Source organism: Xenopus laevis, chromosome 3S (genome assembly GCF_017654675.1).
Source record: "Xenopus laevis strain J_2021 chromosome 3S, Xenopus_laevis_v10.1, whole genome shotgun sequence".
NCBI lineage: Eukaryota > Metazoa > Chordata > Amphibia > Anura > Pipidae > Xenopus > Xenopus laevis.
The window spans coordinates 129253714-129265026 of record NC_054376.1 but is presented as its reverse complement, the minus strand read 5'-3'; the positions used below and the strand labels follow the sequence as shown (position 1 = coordinate 129265026).

General features: G+C 43.8%; 1 protein-coding gene across 2 annotated transcripts; it reads right to left on the bottom strand.

Annotated features, from left to right (window-relative positions):
* Positions 1-1168: 1168 nt before the first annotated feature.
* On the bottom strand, positions 1169-9206 carry LOC108703549 (phospholipid scramblase 1). 2 transcript variants are annotated; one of them, XM_041588976.1, is made up of 8 exons: positions 9152-9206; positions 8631-8663; positions 7227-7354; positions 6089-6116; positions 5046-5203; positions 2484-2636; positions 2078-2215; positions 1169-1600 (listed from the first exon to the last, which is right to left on the bottom strand). In XM_041588976.1, exons 2-8 carry the CDS (start codon positions 8638-8640, stop codon positions 1421-1423), a joined length of 795 nt encoding a protein of 264 aa, XP_041444910.1. In that variant the 5' UTR covers positions 8641-8663; positions 9152-9206; the 3' UTR covers positions 1169-1420. The 2 variants fall into 2 exon arrangements, with proteins under 2 accessions (XP_041444910.1, XP_041444911.1); XM_041588977.1 differs by lacking the exon at positions 9152-9206 and adding an exon at positions 8767-9089.
* Positions 9207-11313: the final 2107 nt, after the last annotated feature.

The following is an 11313-nucleotide window of genomic DNA, read 5'->3' as shown; positions in this document are numbered from 1 at the left end:
ACAGTTAGAGCTGCAGTATTTCTGGTCAGGTGATCTATTACTGTTACAGTTAGAGCTGCAGTATTTCTGGTCAGGTGATCTCTTCCTGTTACAGTTCAAGTTGCAGTACTTCTGGTCAGATGATCTCTGAGGCGGCACACAGACCATAACAAAATGGTGGTTCAAGGCAAGAGATATAAAAGGACAATATTTACTGAAATATATATACCAGTCTGGTAAGATTCATTAATATGGCACTTAATATGATATATTCTGTTGCTTAAATATTAATTTTGGGGGTAAAGTTTTCCTTTAAAAATATATTTTTAAAAATACACAATTGTGCTGTAAGAAATGGCATTTCGAGCCTCCCTTTTTTGAGTCCGTCCGTATTTTCAACAAAGTCCAGGGTTGAGGGTCCGACTTCCTCAGACGCTTCAGCGATAGAGTGCACGTCTTTGCCACTCTTTAGGGGCTCAGTTGTCATAGCAATCCGTTCACCCATTTTCCTTCCCTTCCGTTTCTCTCAAGTAGACGTCGCTGAATTGGAGCTAGTAACCTTGAAATCAGAATAAAGAAAACGCAAGGTTGCCGTGGTGACGGGCAGGCCCAGATTTGTGGCGAGATTTGTTTAACGCTGAATCCCACCTATCATGGGAAGCAATCAGTTCCTATTAGGGTCCTACTGATTGCTGCTTTACAACACTTGTAATATTTACATGTTCGAAACAAAGCAAATGTTCCCTTTGACTCATAGTTTGTTTGTAGGCAACAACAACAACAGGAAGAAGTCCCAGCTCACTAGAGCTTACAGTCTAAAAGGGAGTAAAAATGTGACATTCATTAAGGGTGACCAGTGTGGTTGTCAGGTCATATTGTTTCAGATAATAAAGGTAAGTGCACAGAGGATTAGAAAAGTTATTTAGTGGGACAGAGTTGCAGATGATGGGGGAGTGAGGAACAGAGAAGGAGGTCATGTGCTGGTTACATCTCGGAGAGGTGGTGTTGAACTGTAAAGTGCTTTTTAAGGGAGTACAAGGATCTTGAAGTGAGTTCTGTGTATGACAGGTACCAGAGCAGAAGGAGTTGTGTAGCAAAGCCTTTTAACATATGGTGGCCTCAGCACTTCTTTTTGCAAAAGTCAAGCACGTGGGTGTCAGTGAATAATATAGAATAAAAAGGCACCACAACAGAAATAAAGAAATTTATTGGATCAGTCCATCAATGTGATCTTCCAGATTAACAGCAAATATTACAGTGGATTAGAGAGTAGGTTATTATGAGCAGGGGTGGAGAACTCATCATATGTAGGGAGGTTTCCAGGACTGGAAGATGATAGCATCACTCAACTCAATTTTAGGAGGAATGTTGGGAAGCACAAGGGCCATCCACTCCCCTTCCCACCAGGTTTTAAGCCTACAATGTTACAACAACCATGATCTTATTCACCTCCCCCATCCCCCCCACCACAGGCGCCACCATCTCCTCCCCCACCACAGGCCCCACCATCTCCTCCATCACACCAGCCTCCTGCATCACCCAGGTCTCCACCTCCACCCCAGTCTCCACCATTAGATGTAGAAGAATTTTGTTCACTGTTAATCTTATCCACACAATATTGCTGTAAACAGAGAAAAATTTAAGAGTAGTTTTTAAAACGGAACAATAGGAGGAGTTATAGGGAGGATTATATGGAGCAATAGGAGGAGTTATAGGGAGAGATATATGGAGCAACAGGAGAAGTTATACGGAGGATTATATGGAGCAATAGGAGGAGTTATAGGGAGGGTGATATGGAGCAGTAGGAGGAGTTATAGGTAGGGGTTATAGGTAGGGGTTATATAGGGTAATAGTTGGGGAGATATATTATGACTTTCTGCTCTTCAGAAGCTGAAGGTAGATACTGTAGGAGAGCTATGGATGGATGAGAAAGTGGGCCATATATGGATCTATACCTTCTATATTCTGAAATATATCAGAGGCTACATCTAGACTTGTGTCTGTGGCATACTGACTTTCTACTGACTCAGGTTGGAGTTTAGGAACTACAGAAAAAATAGGATTCAGGATTACTGATGAGGTTTGATGTAACACTTACCATATACAGGTAGGTTGCCAGGATCACAGCTTTCATTTTAACCTCCATGTCCTTGGGGAACTGAATGAAAATCTTTGAAGGTTTCCCTTTGATCTTTGATATCTGGCCCACAGGATGAGTCCCTTGTACACTGCAGATCTGATGGATAAGGAGGAGACAGGATTATAATGTGATTATATCTGTTGTTGAAGGGGAACCATTATTATTATAAACATCAACTCAAGTGCCATGCATATTTCAGAAATATCTTCCATAAGGAGCTCTTTTTCTTTATCCTCTGAATTCTTTTTATATCTGATGTCACCCAAAAAACAGCTTGGATTCCATGTTCCATGAACCTATTGAGCACAAGCAGATTAGCTTTATTGGACGTGTATATAAATATATATATATGTTTTTGTTGTACCTCAATGGGTTTCTTCAGGAAGGAGTGAGACTTGACCTGAGATGTGAATATAGGCTCCCGCTGTTCGTCACTGATGGAGAATTTCAGGCCACGGCTAGAATCTTGGTACATCACAAAACCAATGGGGTCCCCCTGTGGGGCTTCAACCTGCAGCTAGAAAATAATGATCTAAGTCAGTGCTGTCCAACTTCTGTGGTACCGAGGGCCAAAATTTTACTGGCCTATGTGGTGGAGGGCCGATAATGGAAGTCAGTGTTGGCCACTCCCCCTTTTAAACCACACCCACTGTAAACCACACCCATATTACCACAAGAACTTTTAAGATCATATCCACTAACAGTGGTAACACACCAAAAAACCATATGGTTGGTGCTCACTGCAGGGAAATCCCTCATCACTCATAGGTGAAAACTTGAAGTCATGTTAAAATATCCCCGTAAATCCATATGCCTCATCCTCCCCTGTGGATAATACAACAACCCCCAACACATGATTAAACACCTTAGGGACCCTTAACAACAATTTCCAAATGCTAACAAACCCCAAGAACAAACCCCTAACAGCCTTACATTCCACAGGTAGTGTAGGGCAAGCAGAGAATGGCACACACAAGCAGCACTGGGCAAGCAGAGAGTGGCACACACAAGCAGCACTGGGCAAGCAGAGAGTGGCACACACAAGCAGCACTGGGCAAGCAGATAATGGCACACACAAGCAGCACTGGGCAAGCAGAAAATGGCACACACAAGCAGCACTGGGCAAGCAGAGAATGGCACACACAAGCAGCACTGGGCAAGCAGAGAGTGGCACACACAAGCAGCACTGGGCAAGCAGAAAATGGCACACACAAGCAGCACTGGGCAAGCAGAGAATGGCACACACAAGCAGCACTGGGCAAGCAGAGAATGGCACACACAAGCAGCACTGGGCAAGCAGAGAATGGCACACACAAGCAGCACTGGGCAAGCAGAGAATGGCACACACAAGCAACACTGGGCAAGCAGAGAATGGCACACACAGGGAGGGAAGGCAGAACAGAGCAGGAGACAGGGAAACCTATTAGTCTAATATGTACTACATACAGTGACACAGTGCTGGGGCCCCATTAGCATTTTGTATAAAGTGTGAACAGGTGAACAATGTGTCAGTTTCAGTCTGGGTCTCAGGTAGAACAGTACAGGGACTTTAGGATATAAACAATAGAGGGGTCTCAGGTAGAACAGTACAGGGGCTTTAGGATATAAACAATAGAGGGGTCTCAGGTAGAACAGTACAGGGGCTTTAGGATAGAAACAATAGAGGTGTCACAGGTATGAACAATACAGAGGATTAGTCTGAATTTGAGGTTTAAACAATGCAGGGGCCAGTTAATCTCTGTAGTAATACCTTTTAAATTTTACATATGGTAATCAGACACAGCATGTGGGGGGCCACAGAAGGGGGGGCCGCCAGTTGGACAGCCCTGATCTAAGTCATCAGTCATGAAACCCTGACCATACACCGGTCCCTCCATGCCAAGGTGACAGTTATATGAGCCCCACTGGCCCCTGTTTATGCTTGGACCTCCAAATCTTTGGGATGATCTGTATCTCACACACATATATTGATATTGTACATCAGTCATGAACCTCACTGTCCCCTTTATACTCCTGCACCCCCAAACCTTGGGATAATGATCTGTACCTCACACATATATTGATATTGTACATCAGTCAGGAACCCCACTGTCCCCTCTATACTCCTGCACCCCCAAACCTTGGGATAATGATCTGTATCTCACACATATATTGATATTGTACATCAGTCAGGAACCCCACTGTCCCTCTATACTGCTGCACCCCAAACCTTGGGATAATGATCTGTATCTCACACATATATTGATATTGTACATCAGTCAGGAACCCCACTGTCCCCTCTATACTCCTGCACCCCCAAACCTTGGGATAATGATCTGTATCTCACACATATATTGATATTGTACATCAGTCAGGAACCCCACTGTCCCCTCTATACTCCTGCACCCCCAAACCTTGGGATAATGATCTGTATCTCACACATATATTGATATTGTACATCAGTCAGGAACCCCACTGTCCCCTCTATACTCCTGCACCCCCAAACCTTGGGATAATGATCTGTATCTCACACATATATTGTACATCAGTCAGGAACCCCACTGTCCCTCTATACTGCTGCACCCCCAAACCTTGGGATAATGATCTGTATCTCACACATATATTGATATTGTACATCAGTCATGAACCCCACTGTCCCCTCTATACTCCTGCACCCCCAAACCTTGGGATAATGATCTGTACCTCACACATATATTGATATTGTACATCAGTCATGAACCCCACTGTCCCCTCTATACTCCTGCACCCCCAAACCTTGGGATAATGATCTGTACCACACACATATATTGATATTGTACATCAGTCAGGAACCCCACTTGCCACCCTTGCTATACTGTCTAAACCCTAGCCTGACTGTCTAAATATTGCTTAATATGTCAATAGAAACGATACCAGGTACAACTTTAACCCTATGGAAAGAACTCACCTCTGTGTAGGATTTGCAGCACCCACTTTCAGAGAATAAATGTGAATGCAGAACCACCTGTTCATGGGGGTCTATTAACTTGAGAATCAGAGGGTTACCACAGCACTCCGAGTCCTTTTGTACAGAATAAAGGGTTTGTCCATCAGGAGTCTGGAAAACTGTTTGGAAACAGTAAGGTTGGCAGGTAGAAGATGGCAGACCCAGAACTCTTTGGGTTGAAAACCACAGGTGTCAGCAGTATTGCCATTAATGGTAGAGAGCATGATTGGTTGCCCTGGGACGTGATACAGTCCTTCAGATTTGCATTAAAAATCATCATGGACATACACTCTTTTGTGAGCTGGCTATGGAACACTTATATTTACTTATAATCTATAAATTATTGCCCTTGATAACTCAAACTTACAGAAATGTGGTTGAGGAGTCCCTTCCAGACAAGCCAAAATTATTGGGTTCCTCGATTAGACATTTCCCAAACCAATGACTTACACACGCAACTCCCCTTCACCTAACTCTCCTTCTAGCTCAACCAGTGGCCTGTGAGTAACATGATGCTCTCCACAAACATTAATGTTGCTCCCAGTGGCCTTAAATTAAGGAAGTGCCCATTTTGAAATTCCTGTTTTGGAGGCATAAAGACACAGGTTTACCCTAATAGAACCTCCTGTAGGCTAGGAGTCCACATGGGGCTACCAATCATCCTGTCCCAGCCCTTATTTTGCTTTCCCATAAAACTTGTTCTTGCGTGTGGGGCCCCAAAACATATTTTACATTTGAGTTTGGCTCACAGGTTAAAAAAGGTTGGGGACCCCTGTTCTAGTTCTATTGCTGTAACTACTCTTCATTGGTTGCTGACAGTCCGTGGATCACTGCTGTATTGACTAAAACCACAGAACATAATAATACTCTGTTTTACCCAGTCCCACATTTCTTATTTTACAACAACCCTCGCCCACTCTTTCCTATGTTTCCCTTTATCCTTCTTGATTGTAAGCTCTTCTGTGCAGATTTCTGTTTCCCATTCACATCAACATGTTTCTTACCCTTTTTCCGGAACAAAACTTCATTCACCTAATAAGGAAAATCAGGATGGTTATTGATTGACCGTCATTAGGATCACTCATACATTGAATATCTAATGGTTAGAGAACACTAATGAAACAACATTTCCTCTTATTCAAATAGTTCTACTACTTTGGGTCCAACATATTTCAGAAAATGATTCAGGGAAATTAAAGTAAATAAGCTATGAAGATTTCCCTGTGCCTCATTGGCTACCTTCTACCCAGTACTAAAGCTCTCCTCCTAATCCCGAGATCTAATAAGGTGTTAGATATGTTCTGTGGATCATGTTATGATGGTGCATTAATTCCACAACTTGGGTAATAAAGTACATGTATGGGACCCATTCTCTGGAAACCAGAAAGTTCATCTACATTTCAAATTTTTAAAAATTATTTCCTTTTTCTCTGTATTAATAAAACAGTAGCTTGTACTACTAAGATATAACTAAGATATAATTAATCCTTATTGGAAGCAAAACCAGCCTATTGGGTTTATTTCATGTTTACATGATTTTCTAGTAGACTTAAGGTATGAAGATCCAAATTATGGAAAGATCCATTATCCGGAAAATCCCAGGTCCCTGAGTATTCTGGATAGCAGGTCTCATACCTGTACTTACACACGCACACATATATATAAATATACACAAATAAATATCTGAGTAAACACTGAGTAAGTTGATAGGTACTATAGGTAGGTATTAAGAAGGGGAGTTAGCAGAGAAGCAGTGAGCAGTATCAGGAAGGGTGGAGTAGATGAAATGATGAGCACTGATAAATAGGAAAAAATAAATTGAGTAGTAAGTAGGAAGAGTGAGTAGAGGAATAGTTAGTTCATGCAGGTGATGTATGGGAGAAGCCCTGAGCAGTGTCTGGGTTGGTGAAGTGAGTGAAAGAATAAGTATTAATGGATAGGCAAGAGTGAGTTGAAGAGTAAAAGAAGAGGAGGTGTGGGAGAATCAGTGAGCAGTGTCAGGACGAGTGAAATGGAGAGTATTGATGGATAGGGAGGAGTGAGTTAAAGAGTAGATGGTGGAGTGGGTGAAATGGAGAGTATTGATGGAAAGGCAATAGTGAGCTGAAGAGTAGGTAGTCCATGCAGTGAGGAGTCATTTACCTCTACAAGGGACTCAAGCCCTGGGGGTACAACAGGGAAAGGCCTGGAATACTGGTCCTGGTGGGAGGTCCCAGATGTACTTTGCCACTGTGGTTGAGTCTGGATGGGTTGGGGAGGGTCTTGTTCACCTGAAAAAACATTAAAGGAAAACTGTACCACCCCAAAGAATGTAGGTCTCTATAAAATATTGCATAAAACAGCTCATATGTAAAACCCTGCTTCATGTAAATAAACCATTTTCATAATAATATATTTTTTTAGTAGTGTGTAGTATGTGCCATTGGGTAATCATAAATAGAAAAGAATCTTCTTATTCTGCATACTATTTGTTATCATATTGATTTTTATGGTTAATTTGAAAACCAAATAAAATATTTCAAATCATAAATAGAAAATTGCCATTTTAAAAAATAAGGCCCGCCCCCTAGGATCGTAGGATTCAAGGTGCACACAAACTATACTTGTTGGGTCACATGAGCCAATTAACAGACAGAGTTGTGTCTTTTGCTTCCACACTTCTTCCTGTTACAGTTAGAGCTGCAGTATTTCTGGTCAGGTGATCTCTTCATGTTACAGTTAGAGCTGCAGTATTTCTGGTCAGGTGATCTCTTCCTGTTACAGTTAGAGCTGCAGTATTTCTGGTCAGCTGATCTCTTCCTGTTACAGTTAGAGCTGTAGTATTTCTGGTCAGCTGATCTCTTCCTGTTACAGTTAGAGCTGCAGTATTTCTGGTTAGGTGATCTCTTCCTGTTATTGTTACAGTTATAGTTACAGTATTTGTGGTCAGCTGATCTCTTCCTGTTACAGTTAGAGCTGCAGTATTTCTGGTCAGGTGATCTCTTCCTGTTATTGTTACAGTTATAGTTACAGTATTTGTGGTCAGCTGATCTCTTCCTGTTAGGAAGTTGCAGTTAGAGTTGCAGAACAAAACACCGCTGTACCACTGTGGGGCAACATGAATCATTGTCTCTTTGTCTGTATAATTACAAATGTGTTGGATACAATTGCTTCCAATGTACCAAATGGGTCAAAATGACATCTTTAAATGCAAGTGTGCTGTGTGCATTGATGAAGCTGGAGAATCCCCAGCAATTGAGGGTGGTGGTACTGACAGTGTTCCTCCTTTATCAGACGAATGCCACCAGAAATGGGCACTGTTTGGAGGGGGTTCACCATTGTGATGTAAGAACTGGAGCAACAGATGGAATAAAGAAGGAGGAAGGACAGAAAAGGACAGAGAATAAGAACAATGCAGCCTGGAGAGAAATAACTGGGATGGGCCGTTGACATCAGAACAATAAAAAATTGGATATATGTGTGTTTGTTTTACTTCAAGGAGAGTGACTCATTGGCGAGGCAGAAAAACAAGTTGGGTGCCCCTTGTACTGTAACCAAAGCACTTACCATGGGGCATGGCTGCCAGGGGGGATTTCACACCTGAAATACAAAGCAATATAAAGATTAACTGTACAAAGTGACACCTGGACTGGACTGGATTAGCATTTTGGCACTGACATTTTACTGGCTCCCTGTCACCCACCTGCACCGAGGTAAGTCTCTGTGAGGCATCACTGGTGGATAGGGCACCCACTTTTTCTAATCTCTTTGACCTTTCTCCCCAACTAATAGTATTGGCACCAACATGCTATGCAGGGAGCAGCCATAATGGTGAAGAGAAGCTCCTCTTGAACTTTGACCAGTTCTCTAGGAAACTTTCCTATTGCATGGCTCCTCACACTGCTACAGATAAGAGCCCAGTGTATCACCTGCACAGGTAGCCACCACCAGTCAATAGAGTAACAGGAGAGCTTGGTGAGGCAGGGAGGTGTTCATTGGTTTATATAATGCCCCAGGGGTATCTAGCCTGCAGATCAATCTCCCAGTGTGGAGCTGCTCCTGAGATCCTCATACAAAGCAGACAGTACCTGTTCCACTCACAGTCCGGGCAGAGAAATCAGGTGCATTTGTGCAACATAAGGAAACAATATTTGTTTATAGAGGTAGGGAGGGGCCTAAGTGGGTGCAGGCTATTGTCTCTCATTCGCTGCTCTGCTGCACAGATTCAGAATCCCCATTGGCACAGCCCTCTGTTCCTTTAATCAGCATTTCAACCATCAAAGACCCCAATTATATCATTTCATCTGCTGATGTTGTGTGTCAACCAGTGGGTAACAGTCAGAGTGTCAGTCCATGAGTGTTGGCTGGTGAGTGTCGGTCAATGGGTCAGTGAGTGTCAGCCGGAGGGTCTTAGTCAGTGGGTTCAGCTGGTGAGTCTCGAGCATTGAGTGTTGGTTGGCGAATGTCAGTCAGTGGGTGTTGGTTGGTGGGTCTCAGTAGGTGGTGTCCAGTCTTGGTCAGTGGGAGTCGGCTGGTGAGTCTCGGTCAGTGGGTGTCAGTGAGTCTTGGTCAGTGGGTAACACCCATTGAGTCTTGGTCAGTAAGTGTTGAGTGGTGGGTGTCAGTCAATGGGTGATGAGTGGCTGGTGAATGTTGGCTGGTGGGTCCCATACATTTAGTGCAGACACATATCTGTTGTTGGGGCCAGTGTCAGATATTCAGAGACTCTGGCATCAGGTAACTGCACACTCCCCCCTCCCTCAGGAATGTAAGGGGTGTGGCCTAGCAGGACACAGATTGAGTGAGTATGAGCTCCTGTGAGTAGGAACTGGACCAAGAATATAATGACCATAACTCCTTATTGGAACATAGGAGAGGGATGATATTATATTCATTGTTTATTAATTCTCTCAGGGATTCCATAGATACTAAACATCAATACTGTGTGACAACAGGTCTGGGTTCTGTAAGGATAAATATATTTGAGTATACCTTATATGTGACCTTCACTTCACCTGTGAGGGTCTTGCTGGGAACTTTAAGTTCTCCCTCCTTGGGCTTCCCCTCCCCATGGAATGGCTATTATCAGCCAGGGCTTACAGAAGGGCATTACAGCTCTGACCCCTCTGACCATAGTGAAAAGAGACCTGTTATGTGTCTGATTTAGGTGTTGGCAGAAATATTTCTCATGATACCTTGTTTTATTAACTATTACAGGCCTGTATCATGACACCTCCCCTTTTTAGAGTGAGCAAGGGGAGATTGACTTACAGGTCACTCTTAACCTTGCCACAATAAAAACATAAATCCATAGCCATAGCCAGGTCATTATCGAAATATCCATTCATGTTATACAGTATGAGGGATCAGGCTACCTCCCAGGCCTAAAGTCTTGTTCCTGGAGGGCTATATCAGTATAATCCCAGGTACTGGACTGGTTTGATGTAGGTATACTTCCCATTTTGCCTCTATCTGCACTGTCTCTGGACAGAGTGCAGGTTTGCATAGTAGGCAATGGTCTATCACTGCTCTCCTCAGGCATCTGACCTATTCCTCCCACCTTGTTCACTGAGGGGCCCTACAGCCTATCTCTAATCCCCCATTCCCTGGGCCTAGACATAGAAACTAGCTGGTGGCCTCCCACCCCCTTGATGCCAACCTGGTCTCCACTGACCTGCTTAGTCTTGGGTTGGCATAAACCACTGGGCTCATCCTTAATACTCTGGACTTCTGGAAAAACAACTTTGTTGCTATCTGACTTGGGAGCAACTCCTGGTACTGTCAGCCTTTCCTCCTTAGTACTGACCACCTGACCCTCCCTCAGTACTGGTTCTGGCATGAGGGCTATTCCTGGCCCACCACTACCATCACTCTCCCCTAGTGGCACTATCCACTAGGACCCTACTCTGAGTCCTAACCACCTGTCCCTCATGCTTCTGCACTGACTCCTGAGCTTGGCATAGCTGCTGCCCCCCACTCAAGACCTCAGGCATTTTGGGTACAGGATCAGGGATCACAAGCTGGAAATCCCTCACTGCCGGTACACTACCGGGCTGCACCAGGGAGACTCCTAGGGGAAACCTCTCCTCCCCCTCTCCCTTCTTATCCCTACTTTGGGACAACACTGGTTCAGGCACTGGTTGACTCTGGCTCCTGCCTCCCAGTCCTCCCTCCCAGTTACTTTGCTGCATTGTACTTTTTACAATTACCTGTTGAGGTGGGTGGCCACACTCCAGCGCGGCTGGACCTA